This window comes from Harpegnathos saltator, unplaced genomic scaffold (assembly GCF_003227715.2).
Source record: "Harpegnathos saltator strain DR-91 unplaced genomic scaffold, Hsal_v8.6 scaffold677, whole genome shotgun sequence".
NCBI lineage: Eukaryota > Metazoa > Arthropoda > Insecta > Hymenoptera > Formicidae > Harpegnathos > Harpegnathos saltator.
This window is the reverse complement of record NW_020230512.1, coordinates 18,930-36,752: the sequence shown is the minus strand read 5'-3', so window position 1 is coordinate 36,752 and position 17,823 is coordinate 18,930. Positions and strand designations below refer to the sequence as shown.

Here is a 17,823-nt window from a genome sequence, read left to right as displayed (position 1 = left end):
TTTGTGCAACTTGGTTCTATCTTCCTGACAAGAGATGGATTCCGCGACGATAAAAAGATTCTTCTTTGGAGTTGGTGTTTATACAGAGTGGTACTTTTATTAGGGGTGTGATTTACTTTTGAGGAATCTTCTCAAGGATTGATTTATTTAAACAAGATAATGAACGAATACCTGAATCAAAATATTTTCCTTCGTTTTCTACAACTTTTTCCCATCTTTCTGGCAAAAGATGGATTCTGTGACGATGAAAAGATTCTCCTTTGGAGTTCATCTAATTTTCGACAAATTTTCATACTTATGCGAAGTTATGAAAGTGTGCATTCTCTAGAGCATGTTGCTCCAGAGGACTGGAACAAGTGATAATTGGATGGAGCAATGTCTAGAGATTACGCGGGGTGCGGTAAGACTTCCCATTCCAGCTCTCAACACGTTTGCTTCACTGATAATGCAACATGAGGTCGAGCACTGTCGTGAAGAAGGATCACTTTGCGTCATTTACTCGCAATTGGTGATCGTTTTTGGTCCAATGCTCGCTTCAATGTGTATAATTGTTGTCGATAACGATCAGCGGTGATAATTTCAATCGGATTTAACAGTTCATAGTACACAGTTCCATCACCTTCTTGATCTCACCAAATATGCGGCAATACCTTTGAACCGTGAATATTGTGCCTCGAAGTGGATGTGCTGGTTGACCTGGATCAACCCATGATTTTTTTTGTTTGGGATTATCGAAGTAGATTCATTTTTTTTCCTCAGTAACAATTCGATACAAAAAATTCTTCATTTGTTGTCTGACGATCAACGAAATGCAAATGTTTAACCGGTTCGCAATGGCATCTTCCGGTAATTGATGTGGAATCCGTTTCTTATGAATTTTTCCCATATCATGTAAACGTTTAGTAACTGTTGTACGATCAACATTTAATGCTCCGGCAAGTTCTGAAGTGGATTGTGCCGTTGTGGATTTTCGTCCAATAATGCTTGCAAATCTGTATTTTCAAGCTTTCTTGGTTGTCTCAAGCGATCTTTGCCGACATTGCAATCACTACTTTGGAATCGTGTAAACCAATATATTCACATGTCTCAATTGATGGGGCAACATCGTCATAAGTTTCTATCAGAATTCTATGACCTTTAACCACCGTTTTCTTCTAATTAAAAAGCAAAAAGCGACGCATGTCGAAAATGCTGTTTAGGAAGCTCTATTTTTAAGATGATGTTAGCACGATTTTTACTGCATTTGTTGTTCTCAGTAAATTGCTAAACACCATGGATTAATATTAAAGTATTAAGAAACAATAACTGTGATTGCAATGTTTTTGACAAAACTGACATTAGTGCCACCTCTTGCGAAATCTTCAAAACTAAATCACTAATCGCTGCTAATAAGTACCGTCAGGATTTAAAGGGTTAACGGAGAATGCGCCAGCGCGTGCGCGCGCGCGCGATCTGAAAATGTGATTTCCAAACCGAGAGAGTGCGCCGGTCAAATACGCCGTTTTGTGTATTCTCATCGCGTCGCTCAAGGTGGTTGCTCCTTCACTCGCTTGCTTCTCTCCTTACGCTCTCGCCACGGAACGTCTCCACCGTACGAGAGATAACCGAAAGAATCTGAAATCGAGCGCACTCGACGATCAAATGCGTGAGGAATACGGATCCCCCCTCCCGAGAGAGAAACAGAGGGAGGGAGAGAGAACTCGTTCTAACGAGACATCAGTTTTCCGATTCGGCTGGGCCGAACACGCGACGAGTCGTGCAAGATCATGACGCTAAAATTAGAAGAACTCCCTCGTGTCTCCTCCGCGCGTCTCAGCCGCGTCTCTCGTCTACGAAACAAGCCAACCGAGCCGAGCAGCATCGAGTCCAGTTAGTTTCGTCTGCCGGGGACTTATCAGCTGCACGCGACAGGGGAAAAAGCCAGGATCCAGTCTCCGATAAACAAACAAACCTGTGAACCGTTCCTCTCTGCCGTCAATGACTGTTTACATGGCATCTTTAATCCGAGTTAATAACAACAACAACGTAGTCAGTGATTTCTCGCGTCCGATTGGTGTGTATTCTTTTAGATCTAAAAATATCTATACTCCAATTAAATGGCAGAGCTTGCTCTAACTACGGTTGTTACAAAACCGGATTAACATCGCTGTGTAAACGTAGTAATCTCTGTTTCTTCGCCTCTCTTTCATCTGTTCCGCTCCTTTTTTATTGCCGACTCTCGGCCAGCAAACACACACACACACACACACACACGCGCGTCAGAACCTTACGATTATGTGGTTTCTCCTACCGATGGACGAAGTTATTAGTAGGAAAACTGGCCACTAGCCTCTCCTCCTTTTCTCGTCCTCCTTCTCCTCCTCCTCCTCCTCTTCTTCCTCCTAAGTGAGTAACTCATATCGCGGCACGTGAGTTTCTGCGTAAGCTAATTTTTTTATGATATGTCATACTATCGGGCGCGACGGTCGACTGAAAAACAAGCGCTTCGTCCTGAGTATGGAAATTGTCGAAGAGAGGCGGACTGGCGAAACGAAGAGCGAGCATCGAATGTGGAATTTTGTTCCGAACTTTCCCCCCCTTTTTTTTGTCCACGTGATAGCTCGCGTGAACAATCTAAGCAGATTTTAGCGACATTAAATCTTATCTCATCGCGAGGATTGGATCACTACATCCGCAATGTACGCGCGCTGCACTTGTTGCAGCAATCTTTCAACGAGCGATTGGCAAATTAGGGACACGGAGATCGTTGCGCCGGTGTGAAATTCCTCGGGAACAAATAAAACGTAGAAACGCGGGGAAGGAATATTCGCGTCCCAAGCGAAAATAAGCGAGCGCGCGCGATATCGCGTGGATGCGTTCTCTAATAGCGATATACGACACTTAAAAATTCTCGACGAACGTAGTATTAGGTGTATGCAAAAGACTTTTTTCAGTCCTGTAACGTAATTATTTTAGATCGAAATATTTTCCCGTCGTTTTGGGTCTTCTTAAGGTTAGTATTGAACTTTCTAAAACGCCATTCATTATGCGACACCTAAAAATTCTCGGCAAACGTAATATTAGACGTATGTGAAAGTTTGTCTTTTTCTTCAGCCTTCTAATGTAATTATTTTAGATTGAAATATTTTCCCGCCGTTTTGTGTTTTTTTAAGGTTGATATTGAATTTTCTAAAACGCCATTTATTATTATGCGACACCTAAAAATTCCCGACAAACGTACTATTAGATGTATGCAAGTTTTATTTTTTCTTCAGCCCTCTGTTATTATTTTAGATTGAAATATTTTCCCACCGTTTTGTTTTTTAAGGTTGGTATTGAACTTTCTAAAACACCATTCGTTATGATTCATTGGTCCACATAATCTTTCGCATCCCACCAAATGCACAAAAGTAGCAAAAGAGTGCATAAATCAAATTTAGTTAAGTCGTAAAATCGAAGGTCCATATCTTTTATATATTGCACTATATCCTTTTCCATTCCATCGTCAAAAACTTGTTTCTTAGAACCAAAAGTTTTTTCCGCTGTCCTAGACATGTCTTCTCAGAGTGGGATAAAGAATATTATACTTTCTTGATGCTTCTCTTATTTTCAAATTGTTGTTATTTATAGATATTCCAAGGCTCTTCTTCTCATCTACTCCTCTGACCAAGACGTGGTCTGTTTTTCTTTTATAATTAAAAACAATCTGCAATGAAGAAATTAACTTATTTTACATTATTCTGTTAGTACAGGGCAAAAGGCATCAGGTTCCTTTTGCCCGGTTCTTTTTGCTCGAAGTCACTCGATACAATGTTGCGAAATTCATCGAATAAAAGAATCCGTAATCTCAATTTAACCTAATCAGGCAAGATTCAGATATATAATAAATCTGTTGAAGTATGAATTATTCTTCCACTGAGAGCAATAGTTAAAATATAAATTAAGTTTGGAAATATGGAAATTGAATGTTTTTAAATCACGAAATTATATAATTTAATATAAATAAAATATTATTTACCTTGTAAAACCTTGAGCCTTCGTCCATACACTCTCATATGCGTGAAAAGCATGAAAATTCACTACATTGCCAACTATTTGTAACAGAAAATGACAAAATTATTTACGGTGTTTCTTTTCGCCCGAACTTCCCCTACACCTGATAGATTCTCGTCGCCACGTGTTTGTTTTCGACAACTTCCTCCTGGGTCCCGGATTCGACGATTCGGCCGACATCCGCGCGTTTCCGAAGTCGGCCAAGGGCTATTGGGGTCTTGTCGCGCTTTCATCAAGCAAAAATAGACGAAAGAAAAACGACACTTGCGGATCGAAGCGCCGAGGTCACCGCGCACTGCATCCCGAATTCCCTGATAAAGATAAACAAAGACGACTGGCGACGGTGGCGGTGTTAGCCGAGAAGAATGAAAAGGATCAACGGCGGCGGCGGCGGCGGCGGCGGTGGTCGCTATGGTTAAAGAAGGACCGACTGTCACGTTTAATTTATATGTTAATGAGGAGCGTATGTCACATTTCAGCTGCTCCGCGCGCATCTCCTCGTGTATGTGTGCTCGCGCGCCGAGAAAGGTGAAGAGAGGAGAAGAGAGTCGCTCCGTTCATTCCACTTCTCTCTCCTGCCCTCCTTCGTGCAGCCACGGGTTTATATTTAACCGCGCCACACACCATGGCACCCGACGCAGCCCACTTTGCTGCATTACTCCTGGTGCATCTCCGTTTCTGGGCCTCTCTCTCTCTCTCTCTCTCTCTCCCTCCCTCCCCCCTCCCCCTCCCCCCTTCTACCTCTGCCTTCTCTCGTTTGCTCCTTGACTCCTCTGCTCTCGGTCTCCTCGTCCTGCTCTTCTCGTCCCTTTTCTCCTATCGCGACGGTCTTCTTCCTCCTCCACTACCTTCTCGTCGTCGTCATCGTCGTCCTTCCTCTTGCTCCGCGGCTACGCTTGTTTTCATTGCGCCAGCAGCGGGCCCGGCTCGTGCGTGCTGCACACCACGCACGCGTTTTACGTACACGCGTGCGCTCGTTTACTTTCAAGGAAAGGGCGGACTCGCGGTCTCCTCCCACGTTACGGTTACGCCGAAAGAAATCGCCGGGGCCGCGCAGGACGACGATAAGCGGATGCAACGACACGCCGTCTGCGCGCGCGATCGGTAAAATTGCACGTGGCTGCCTAATTGGCATTGTGTCGAGCGATATCGCGTACCTGGAATATGCGGGTCAGTCTCTCGGATAGAAAAACATCCACGTACTATGCGCGAGTGGTCATGATCGACGAGCGTCGATTAAGATCACGCTTTTGGACACCCCGACGCGATCGCACGTACTCGACTAGAAATTTATCTCATGGTCCTGATTAGGTTAATCTCTGTATGGACATCAGGTCCCGATAAGATAATACTATCGAGTCCTAGTAAGTCATGTAACGCAGCGTAGATATTAGGACCTTATTAAGAATTCATAGTTAAGTCCTTATTAAGTTACCTTATTAAGTTACCTTATTGAATCTTTATTATGTTTTTCTTTTTTTTTCCGTATTCATATTGTTATTCACATTATATACATGTACAATAAACTACAAGTGGTTTTTGTTAAAACTGGATAATGAAAACTTGAAGTCATATTAGGTACAATGAGTAAGAATCCCGACACAGACTCGATCAGCTAAACCTTATTATATCATATACTAGGTTGATATATTAAGATCCTAATATGAACCCAATCATTATAACCTTATAAAGGTCTTCCTTACTCAATTGTCATCAGAACTTTATAAGGGCTGACTTAATTAGGATTACCCTTCATTCGCCCTATCAGGTCCTTATCAATATTAGGCGTACCTGACCAAAAAATCTAGTCGGATAGAAGTGTTGTTGGCCGGACAGATGAGTCCGGTGAAAGGACGAAGACCGGACGTGGCGAACTGAATTTCGTCGCACGCGACGCTAAATGAATCCCGGCTTGCGGTTCGATGAATTAAACGATTACTTCATGGCGGGGCCGGCGACGAAGTGGGTCGATTAAAAATAAGGTTCGCTCACGCGTTGTCGGGGCGAGAGGAGAGAGGAAGAATTGCTGCGGCGATTGGAAATTTTCGCGAGGAGGAGGAGCAGCGGGGGAGGAGGAGGGGGGGGCAGAAGAGAGTTTGTTGAGCAACGCATCGCCAGCGTGTGTACGAAGTGACGATTGCTTGTTACAGAAATGCTCGGACTACAAGGCCTCGAATGTGAACACCTTCGCGAGGACCGAGCCGCCAGATACGCAGGTGACCAAGTCGGTGATCGCCCTGCTGCTGCACTACGGATGGAACAAATTCACGATCGTGGCCGAGAGGGCCTGGTCGACGGTCGCCCGTTCGCTGGAATACCAGGCGCACGAGAACAACCTCACCGTCAACCACTACAGGATCGTCGAGGACCGGCATACGTGTTGCGAGGAGAGGATGGCCTGCTGCGAAGTCCCCGTATGGTTCCAACTAATACAGGAGACGAAAAATATGACCCGCAGTCAGTCCACATTTCTTTACGTTTGCGTCGGCTCTCGCGAGAGACGGCCGCCGCGATTATCGGTTCGTCGGTCAGTCGGTCGATAGGTCAATCAATCTGATCGACGGACTCGCTGATCTTCGCGACGAGTCTTCGCGAGAGGAAATCGGCGACTCGCGGCGACCGTTTCTTGGGATCCGGCATTGATCTCGTCGATTTCGAACCCGGGTGCAGCGCTTTGCTCGCGTTTCTCCGCTCTGCGTTCTGCTCTCGACTTAGCTGCACAACAAGCGCACTTACTCGCAATGACTCGCGTGTAGATACGGTAGGCTTTCGCTCGCTTGCGTTCTTACATACACGTCGAGTATTATTAAAGAAAAGAGAGGAGGTAGATAAACTTGGCTTGCATGAAGAGAGAGAAGAAGCAGGTGCATTGCGGTGAATCCATTCGCTCCATTCAATCCGAAATGTGTTGACGCTTATTACTTCAGTTTACATCTTCCTGGGTACGGCAATGTCACTGATAGATATGATGAATTCGATGCAAAACCAAAAGCTGCTGGACAACGGGGAGTACATGGTGATCCACGTGGACATGATGACGTATTCGCCGCGTGAGGCACAGAAATATTTGTGGAGTGAGTAGATCTGGAACGAGAGAGAGAGAGAGGCTTCTTATCAAGTGTGATATTTATATCTTGGATAACAAACATGAGTGACCAGTAGAACTACATGTATCGTAATGTCGCGCTATTTATAGTTTAATTACGTAGTCAGTATCTTAGTAAATTCAAGTCTAAATTGATGTCTGAAGATGAGTACATCACTGAACATATATTCATGCGTGCGAATTGACCCGAATTCTTTTCACGCTGCAATTTCTAACTTGCCAAGATGATCGTTGCATTCGCTCGTGATAATTCGCAACTTCCTGTCGGCAGAACCGGAGCACTTCAGTATCCTGAAAAATTGCCTCGAGCCAAAGAACTTTCTGCAGAAGGCACGCTCGCTGATGGTGGTCGTATCGTCGCCGCCGACACAGGTTTACGAGGTGTTCACGAAGAAGGTGCGCGAATACAATTCGAAGAAGCCGTTCAACTTCATGACTCCTGAGCTCCTGAAAAAGTTCGAGAAGGTATTATTTTTCGGCACACGCTGCCGGCTCTCTTTCCCGCGACGAACCCGCTCGTACGAACCGCGTCGTGATTCTCGTTACATGCTTCATTTACGTTCCAGTACGTATCTATTCACGCGGCCTATCTGTACGATTCTGTCCTGCTGTACGCGAGGGCCCTGGACCAGCTGCTACGGGATCAACCGAATCAAACGTTAATGGAGATCGCCGGCAACGGTTCTCGGATAATCGAGACGATTATCAAGAATCATACATATCAAAGTATGTTATAATCTATAACAGATGTAATTTGTATCGATAAGATTAATGTCTCAAGTAGTTCGTACGATCTTCGCCACTTGACGCGGCAATGATAAACGACAAGAGGCCGATTCCAATCTAAATATCGCCGATCGATGTGACTCTGAAGTAGAGATCCGAAGACTCCGTTTTCGCCTGAACGTTGCAGACATTTCGCTTCTTCTTCAAGCTGAACCGGCTGAAGAAGATCACGTTCTTCTCAGAGGAGGTATAAAACAACATGCTCTCTTGCATTTGTAGGTGTGAGCGGCGCGATCATCAAGTTGGACCAATTCGGCGACTCGGAGGGTAACTTTTCGGTGCTCGCTCTGAAGAAAGAGCCTTTTCAGCTCAACAACTTTACCTGCGACTACCAGATGAAGCCTGTGGGCCAGTTCCAGCAGGGTGAAACTCTAGTGAGTGAGTTGTTTGTAGCATTCCAGAGAGTTTTTTTCACGGCGGGTCTTAAGTGCGAAAAATCGTAATCCACATTTAAATCATCTAAGCGTAAAACGAACTCGAACATGCTGCGATGGCGCCGAGTAATAAAGACACGACACGATTGCATAATTCAGGTGTACAGGCCATCAGGAGCCATGGATTGGCCTGGTAAGAACAAGCCAGAGGCCGAGCCCGGTTGCGGTTTTTTCAACGAGCACTGTCCGAAGAAAGACACGCATCACCACAGCATCATCGCCGCTGGTGTGCTGGGTGTTTTGGTGATATGTGCTACGGCGATCACTATCAGCATTTATCGGAAGTGGAAGATAGAGCAGGAGATAGAGGGATTGCTCTGGAGGATTGACTTGAGCGAGATACACAGTCCGCATCTGGACAACATGATGTCCTCCCCTAGTAAGGTGAGAGTAACGCGTTAACAAGATTGGAAAGTAACTCGTTACTTGTAACAAAGTTACAAGTTATAGTCCTTTTTTTTTTGGTAACTATAACTTAACGGAACTTCGTTCAGTTTTTTTATCTATAATTGTAACTTAATTACATTTGTTTGATAACTAGTAACTAATTTAATTATAAATGGTAAAAATTGTACTAAACTAGTACTTAATTTAATACTTTAATAGTTACTTTATATATTTCAAATTTAAGTTTCTGGCCATGCACCAGCATGATAACGCGATGCTTGATATCCAATTCAGTTATCCTGGCTGCATTTGGAAAACGTGCTATTGCGTTATCTATTTTTATCCTTTATTAAATGTAAAACAAGGATAAAATGATGCTGATAGTCTCCTTTCCGAACGCAATCTGTATTTCTTTAAAAAAAATTGTACGCCTATTGGATATTTCCGTCGCGCGTCGCCAGTCCTTATTTATTAACATAACCTGCGTTCAGCGTGAAGTGCTCTGCATGGTTCAATGCATGCGTTCAGTTATATAAAAAGTTCAATGGATAAAACATCTCAATTTTCGGAGAAGAATTGTAAAATGCCATGGCCAGCATATGGAGAAATATTCGAGTTACGGCAAAAACTTGGAAACGAGAACAACTCGGCATTTTCCTGCTCAGTTATTATTAATAGTCTTAAAGAATAAATATGAATTGCTTATTTAAATGAATGAATTTAATTTGTAAAAGTTATATACAATACTCGAGGAATATAATAATCAACAAACTACTTTTGTATTGAAAATTGAAGGAATTTATACAATTACGAAATTCAAAATAATGGCACTATTATTGTAAAAAAGTAACTGAAAAGTAACGACTCGTTATCTTCTAAATAACTATAACTGTAACATGTTATTTTTGAAACTGTAACTAAATACAGTTTTTTCAGTGAAAAAAACTGCAACTGTAATTAGATACTTTTACAAAGTAACTCCCAATCTTGCGCGTTAGCACAGTGCGTTTTATTGACTTTGCAATAATCTGCGTTTGTGTGAGTCTTATTTTGAACGTATGGCAAGCGCTAAGGCTTTTCTAATTTCAAACTTCGATTTTCTCTTCTACGTAACGTAAAACGTTTCAGCATGAGAATTGGAAAAGCATATCTATAGCGTTACCAAGAAAAAGAGCCCCAGATAATACGTAAAGTCCTAAACTTACTTTTTCATTGCAGTTAAGTTTAGTTAGTGCAATGTCCTACGAGTCAAAATGCGGCGGTCAGGTGTTCGCGCAGACTGGCCATTACCGCGGTGTAGTGGTGCGAATAAAGGAGCTGAAGTTCTCGAAGAAAAAAGACATTTCACGGGATGACATGAAGGAATTGCGCATCCTCCGTGAAATTAGACATGATAATCTCAACTCTTTCATCGGAGCTTGCGTGGAACCGATGAGGATATTGTTACTTACCGAGTATTGTGCCAAAGGAAGTCTTTATGTACGTGTCGTAACGTAATCACGGTGATGTTCTACTATTATCCGTAATATAGCATATTGTATGAAAGAACAATATATGTTAGCAAGCATAAGTAAAAACTATGTATTCTGTAGTGCTTAGTACCTTCTCGTTTCTCTGAAAATCAAAGCCATTATAAGAGAGAAAAAATTAAATGTGCTCATTATGAATACTTTATATGTCACACTTTTTGTTTTTTCAGGACATTATCGAAAACGAAGATATCAAGTTAGATAATATGTTCATTACGTCGTTAGTTCACGATCTCATTAAGGTGAGTTTTTTTTAAAGCAAAAGAAGTGAAAGAGATACCACAATATTGTAAGGTGATTTTAGAAATGACTTCTACCTGAACAGGGTATGCTGTACATTCATGATTCACCTGTACTAGTCTGTCATGGTAATCTGAAGTCTTCCAATTGTGTTGTAACTTCACGTTGGGTACTCCAAGTTTCTGATTTCGGTCTTCATGATATGCGTCACTGCGCCGAATCCGGCAGCATCGGTGAACATCAGTATTATCAAAGTACGCGAATCTTTTATCTTTTACTTTTCTATACAATTAAGCTGATATATGTCGTTTTAGTTATTATTTCACGAAAAATCTAACGACACAACTCTTATTAGTCTGTATTTTTTGCCTCGTATTCGTTTACCTTCAGAGTTTCGTAGATCTTTATCTTACCTTCTTTTTCAGACTTGCTTTGGAAGGCTCCCGAGCTATTGAGAGAACCAAATAACGCGATTAGGGGCACGCAGAAGGGAGACGTTTACTCTTTCGCTATTATTCTTTTTGAAATGATCGGGCGAAAAGGACCGTACGGTATAACTATGGACCCCAAAGGTAACTATCACAATTCACGAGGCCGATAACGACCGTCGTTCGTCGCGACCGATAGTGAAGGGCCATCAACGAAGTAAACGTGATCATTTGATACATCGGCAGACATTATCGAACGAGTAAAGAACTACAACCCAAAAGAAAAAGAAGAAGACAAGAAGAAACTGCCGTTCAGACCTGATATAGACGTGCTCACCAAGTCTAAAGCGGACTGCGCCGAATACGTGGTGAACACTATTACGGACTGCTGGGACGAAGATCCGAACCTCAGGCCAGACTTCAAGGTGATAAGGAGTCGGTTAATGGCGATGAAGGCTGGAACGAATCAAAACATAATGGACCAAATGATGCACATGATGGAGACATACGCGAACAACCTCGAAGATCTAGTCAGTGAGCGTACGCGCCTTCTTTTCGAGGAGAAACAGAAAACGGAGGACCTGCTGCATAGAATGTTACCTAAGTGAGTTGGTTTACCTTCGTCGACAACAGTCTAGCGGAGTCTAGCGTGGACGCGAGCGCTCATGAGATATGAGTCTACGTTTTGTTTCCAGGCCCGTCGCGAATCGTCTAACGAACGGTATCGGAGTAGAGCCCGAGGCTTTTGATCTGGTCACTATATACTTCAGCGATATCGTCGGCTTCACGGCGATGTCGGCGGAGAGCACACCGTTTGAGGTATTTACTTCTTTTGCATTCTATCTGTATTGGTAGGACGAAAATCATATTCGTTATCCACGGTGACTTAATAAATCGTGCCGGCAGGTTGTAAATTTCTTGAATGATCTGTATACCTTGTTCGATCGTATAATCAAAGGATACGACGTATATAAAGTAGAAACGATCGGAGACGCCTACATGGTCGTAAGTAGCCTTTCTTGTGCGATAATTAGTTAATTAATCACGCGATGGAATCGCACCTTAATACGTAGCATTGTGTGCGCTCAGGTCTCCGGTCTTCCGATAAAAAACGGTGACAGGCATGCCGGCGAGATAGCGTCGATGTCGTTGGAATTACTTAACGCTGTTAAACAGCACACAATAGCTCATCGACCTCACGAAACCCTCAAGCTGCGCATCGGCATTCATACGGGTGAGATATGATGCGTAGAATATCTACACAATATCTATCAATAATGATTATGGAAGAATGAATCGGCGAAGACTGTACTGATGTGCCCATGAAATTATAGGTCCCGTGGTAGCGGGCGTGGTTGGTCTAACGATGCCCAGATATTGCTTGTTCGGAGACACAGTGAATACCGCGTCTCGCATGGAATCCAACGGAGAGCCGTTACGAATACATATAAGTGGGCAGTGCAAGAACGCTCTCGACAAGATCGGAGGGTACATCATCGAAGAGCGTGGCTTCGTACATATGAAGGGCAAAGGGGAAGTGAAGACATATTGGCTCACGGGAGCCACCGAGAAAGCCATCCAAAAACGAGAGGTTCGTGCGGCAGTTCTTCAGATTCTTTGACGAGTTCTTCAATTCTGCGTTAAATATGTGGTTCAAGTGCACGCTTATTTCTATTCTTCAACGTGCAAATTCGTCGGTCTTTTTTTAAATTCCAATATCGAGTAATCTCGTGATTTGTACGAAGATTATCATTGAGAAAGAATGATGTACTCTAATATAGTCTTATTCTATCAATTTCTCTTCACGAGTTTTTTTTCTTTTGCTTGATGACATTACTTGCTTACGTATTTGCAGGTTGACGTAGGCGATCTGCCACCGCTGTTCTGCACACCACGAAGAAGGCAGTCGAATGTGCCGCGTCTGCTAGCGGATGACTCGTCGTCGCAGTGCGGAGGCTCCAGCCCAGTTCCGCGATCGTTTCACGCGCCTAAATTCGAAGGATCGCGGTTGTCCTTGGCTAAGAGCATCTCAAAGACCACGATAGACAACGTGCCGATTATGGAGGAGGCACAGGAACGCGCTGCAGAAATCAAGATGGCTTTCGACGACTTCCTCGCGGACACGGGACCGAAATTCAGAAAAAATGCGCGTTTATCCACCATCGCGTCCTCGTCGTCAACGAGCGACTATCCGTCTCAACTTGTTATTCGCGAATCTCGCTCGCTCGACCCATTTCCCTGCGACATGTACAACAAGCAGTTCGAGTCGCCGAGCCTCTCTTGGAAGGAGCCCAAGAAGATCTTCTGCTCGTTAGAGAATTGTGTCAAGTTCACGCAAATCAATTCGAAAATAGACATTTCCGAAAAAGTGCTGGATAATAATCATCCTAACGGTAATGTGATAATTGTGCCTCACACCGGTAACTCTCCGAACGAAGCCGAGATGCCTTTATTAAGCGACGAAGGCGGCTGCATGGGAGAGATACTACCGATCAAACGCTGGCGCTCACTGGATCAGGAAATATCCGGGCCTAGCACGGACAGTGTACCTGATAAAAAGTCTTCCGCGCGAAATTCGATTAGAAGTTGGCTAGTTAATCTGTTCAATGGTACTGGATTGCGCAGTAGCGAAGTCTATTTAGGAAAAGGGATGGAACGGTACGAGATGCAACCCGAGCGCGAAAGTATAGTCTAGCGCATCGTTCGACGGATGTTCTTTATTTTTCCTTTTTTTTATTATTTTTTTTTGTTTTCTTCTTTTCTTCTACGACAACGGTAAGCGAGAGAAATAGAACCGCAGGTGCGAGGGAACGGGAAAGAAACTGCGTAACTAACGTGGAGCATGTTACGTTTACGAGTCATAAGCATGAGTTATTGTTGCCATCTTTTTTTCTAGCTTAGTTATGTGCAATTTATGTATATGAAAGTTACCGATATTGTATATTTTTAATATCTAGATATTTTATAACTTATACTAAAAACAAAACAGAAAGCGTGTTTATCGAGGTGATGCAGGAAGCGACTTTTATGTAGCACAGGACTGTTCTCTTTAAGATTTTTAATTCGAGTGTGTATAGCGTGGAAAAAAGAAACACTAGACTATTTTACAAAAATCATGACCAAAGTATAGACACTTAGATCAAGCGCCGATCTATTTGGTTTAACGTGGTATATGAAGAAAGGAATTAGGACGGTATCGCGTACATGCACGCGCGCGCATAATCAACATGCAGTATGGGCGTATAAGATGTGTGTATATGTATAATACGTCTATTAATACATATGTAAATCCAAGTACCATTAATACTATTATATATGTTACACAGAGTGTTTCAGATCATCCGTCCACTCCTTTCATTTCGAAAAGGGGTGTTATTTAGAAAGTTGGGGAAACGTGTTTACCGTAAAAATTTATCTGAAGTTTATGATGGTGGTACTCTCATTTTTAAGAAAGCTTTGAGAAACCTCCCGAGCAAAGGATAGAAAATAAAGATGTCCTTTCCATCCTTTGTCTCACGCTGTCGACAGCCTTCCGGATTTCTGCAGAATTTAAAGAATGGCAAACTTCTTAAATTCGCCATTTCATATCGTTCGGTTCAAACATGATAAACATACAACATAATAAGTCAGATCCGTAATACAGATTGTACAAATCGTAATACAGATAAGTCAAACAGATCGTAATACAGATAAGCACGGACGATTAGTCTCGGCTAATTATGGAAAAATATATTCATCGAGATGGCAGACACATTGATCATCTGTAACTATCTTTTCACTTCCGAATGATATTAAATTTATTTTCAAGCAAAAGTTGTTTCTTTTTAAAAACTCTATCCAACGATATTCATATTGCTCCATGTTGCTATTTAAAATTTTCTAAGTGCTTTCGGTTTCTGGGAGTATTTCCAGGAGTTTCCCAAAAGTGAAAATATTAGCATCAGAAACTTCAAATAGGCTTTTGTGGTAAATGTATTTTCCTAACTTCTTAATCATTTTTAAGATAAAAGGATTGGACAAGTGGTTTGAAACACCTTGTATAATATAATATTAATATTATATATATATATATATATATATATAATATTGATATTATATATATATACATGTACATACATAACTGTATGTATATGTATTCTATGTATGTATGTGTATATATATAATGGTATCTTTAGTATCTATCTTTAATTATATATGTTCACTGAAGGAAGCAAATTATCTGTATGGCTGTGAAAAGTGAACTAGATCGTACCTAAGGTGCTTAATAATATATCATGTTGTTAAATGTATATAACTGAATAATATATCAATGTACAGATAAAATGTAAATTAAAAGAAATATTGTCTTCTATAAGAGTCAATTAAAGATTCACCTTTTCAAATTGTTGGTTATTTTTATTAATATTAATTTCTCTAATATAAAAGAAATATATTTCTTTATGTAAATTACGGATTTTGTCTAGAGATGATGTACTTATCTGTACCTTCTCATATTTTATATGAACTCCTTTTAATACACCTTAAATACATAATACACTGTTGAAAGTAATATCCATTATTTTCTTTAAGTTATATATTTACATATTACATATATATACATATAATTTTTATATTTTTCTAAAATACAGAGAAATAACTTTCAAAAACTAACAAAAACTGAATAAGTCAGTCATGACCCTTAAAAAATTTTGACAAGAAATCAGTTGGCTTCTTTTCCACTGTTTCCTGCCAATAAGTCATAAGCTGTCCTTTAGGTTTCCATATATTTCCTACTTCCTGTAACTCCATTTGACCCTATTAAAATATTTAATTTTGTTTAATGTTATATAACAATACCATTATTAACCATTAAATAATTAAAGTAACATTCTTGAACTTCTGTTAGTCTTTAATTAAATCTTTCTATTGTGCATTTAAATGACTAAAATTGGCTCATCTTACTCCTATATCTGTTTATGAAAGTATTTTTCTATATTATCTGTGTGTTCTTACTCTTATAATAACTCGGTCTATAATCCTTAGATCAGTTAGATGAGCATGACGTTTAAATTCTTCACGTACTTTCTTTTTACAATCTGCTTCATTTTTGGGAATATCATAATATAATACTGCAAAAGAATACATATCTTAAAATAGATAAGCAATGATCTGTTGTATGTTAAAATAGTAACTGACTTTATGTAAATAAAAGAGTATAAAGCAAAATTAAGAACATTGAACAAATATATTAATAATACAACAATTTATATCATAAACATGATAAACTACAGGATTATGAATAGGTGAAAATATAATATAAGGAATATATACAATCCAATCATCTCGTACAGGTTAAGTGACAAAGGCGAAAGGTGAGTACTGTGTAATATATGTTAATAAATATTGCTCACACATTTGCGGTACTTCACGAATCCATGCTTTATATAGCATGAGCACTTTTCGACGTGCATCTTCCTTGTTAACAGACAAAATGGGTTTCACTTGTCGAACAGAAGATGCAGCCTTACCAGCCATTTTCGTGAACTTCCTAACACAACCAACCTGAACCAGAGAGAAACTTGAGAGCGGCCATCGGATCGGTTACGCCGGAACGCTTTTTTCGACGCGCCACCTGAGAAAATGTATGCACACTATCGCTCGTCCTGATGATAACGGCAAAGCATGTACGGTTCTTGTTTACTCTTGATCTGTTCTTTTTAGCTGCACTACTGAACTGGTGCAATAAGTTAAAGTGAGAAAAAATATAGTTGTCTCATTCTAACTTATTGCACTAGTTCCGCAGTGCAGCTAAAAAGAACAGACAGATCTACTTCCTTAAGGAAAATAGTAAGTTAGACAAGCACAGACGATCAATCGCTCTTCGTCTTTGTCGCACCGTCGGTGAGCGGACCGCGCGGCAGGAAGAGGCACTGAAAACGCCCAAAACCGGGTGTTTTGGAAATTGCTCATCGAATTCTACAATTTGGTGTAGGTTTCATGCAGAAATGGCGTTCCCTTTTCTGGCCTTACCTTTGTAAGATGATTATTTGCTGTACTTCTAATTTGTGTTCAGTTTGATCCGAAAAATATAATGCAATGTTCAAGGAACAACATTTAAATAAAACGCATAAATAAAAGATGTGAATTTTTTTGTCAAACTAAATGCAAAAGGTACACATTTTCTCTCCCTTCACGCTTAATATTATCCTAACATGTCCATGGTATTGAAATGATATTTATTTCAGTACAAGAAACATTAAATTTAATATTTTAGCAAATCTTATATTAACATTTAGATTTAACATTCATAAAGGTTCCCGGAAAGTCGTAGCAAACACAATACAACATGTAACATACCTGTTAGTTGTAATTTTCTATTTAACAATGTAACTGTTATGCAACACATGTATTGTATAACAGTTATATTGTTGAGTAGGAAACTAACAGGTATGTTTGTATGTAATAATATCGTATGTAATATTCTGCTGGAGTAACATTTTAAAATCATGATAACATTGTCACAATTTTTACAAAGAAACATTATTGGAAATCTTTTTCTAATATTAATTATAATATCGGTGTAGTATTTTTATATTGTATAGGTTGATTTCAACGACCGAGAAATACGTGGTGATCTTATGTAATATTGTGACGATGTTTTAGTAACTCATGCTTATGGTATAATATACAGGGTGTCTCAGAACTTTGGCACACGGGCTCCGTACAGCCGCGTTACCGCTCAGCCTCTACGCACACAGCTTGCCGCGGAGCATCTATAGGCCGCACTGGGCATGGAAAACGCCTAACTTTGCGCTGTTATAATTAAAAACCTATTACGATTTTCACATTATGTCAAAGGACTTTTTTGTTCCTCTCACTTAGCTCTATATCCTTACGGAGCC

At 40.8% G+C, this 17,823-nt stretch overlaps 2 protein-coding genes across 2 annotated transcripts in view; one reads left to right on the top strand and one right to left on the bottom strand.

The window, feature by feature from the left end:
• LOC105192086 (receptor-type guanylate cyclase Gyc76C) overlaps positions 1-14,974 on the top strand; it is a 187,916-nt gene extending 172,942 nt beyond the window's left edge. Inside the window, exons 5-20 of the mRNA XM_019845515.2 lie at positions 6,183-6,489; positions 6,960-7,106; positions 7,410-7,603; positions 7,705-7,864; positions 8,144-8,298; positions 8,458-8,742; positions 9,964-10,224; positions 10,445-10,516; positions 10,600-10,768; positions 10,940-11,086; positions 11,189-11,546; positions 11,638-11,761; positions 11,849-11,947; positions 12,032-12,176; positions 12,277-12,533; positions 12,798-14,974. Of these exons, the coding sequence (XP_019701074.2) occupies positions 6,183-6,489; positions 6,960-7,106; positions 7,410-7,603; positions 7,705-7,864; positions 8,144-8,298; positions 8,458-8,742; positions 9,964-10,224; positions 10,445-10,516; positions 10,600-10,768; positions 10,940-11,086; positions 11,189-11,546; positions 11,638-11,761; positions 11,849-11,947; positions 12,032-12,176; positions 12,277-12,533; positions 12,798-13,637 (3,720 nt within the window). The 3' untranslated portion in view covers positions 13,638-14,974. The remainder of the gene's footprint in view (positions 1-6,182; positions 6,490-6,959; positions 7,107-7,409; positions 7,604-7,704; positions 7,865-8,143; positions 8,299-8,457; positions 8,743-9,963; positions 10,225-10,444; positions 10,517-10,599; positions 10,769-10,939; positions 11,087-11,188; positions 11,547-11,637; positions 11,762-11,848; positions 11,948-12,031; positions 12,177-12,276; positions 12,534-12,797) is intronic.
• Positions 14,975-15,575: 601 nt separating this feature from the next.
• ND-B14 (NADH dehydrogenase (ubiquinone) B14 subunit) lies at positions 15,576-16,492 on the bottom strand. The gene is made up of 3 exons (XM_011155957.3): positions 16,333-16,492; positions 15,935-16,050; positions 15,576-15,736 (listed from the first exon to the last, which is right to left on the bottom strand). The coding sequence occupies exons 1-3, from the start codon at positions 16,454-16,456 to the stop codon at positions 15,608-15,610; spliced, it is 369 nt and encodes a 122-aa protein (XP_011154259.1). The 5' UTR covers positions 16,457-16,492; the 3' UTR covers positions 15,576-15,607.
• Positions 16,493-17,823: the final 1,331 nt, after the last annotated feature.

Excerpts from the sequence above, each read along its gene's own strand:
- ND-B14 (XM_011155957.3), bottom strand. The coding sequence starts at position 16,456 with ATGGCTGGTAAGGCTGCATCTTCTGTTCGACAAGTGAAACCCATTTTG. Across the intron at positions 16,051-16,332 it reads TCGTGAAGTACCGCAAATGT|TATTATATTATGATATTCCC; the intron begins GTGAGCAATATT and ends ATTCTTTTGCAG. Across the intron at positions 15,737-15,934 it reads TAGACCGAGTTATTATAAGA|GGTCAAATGGAGTTACAGGA; the intron begins GTAAGAACACAC and ends ATATTTTAATAG.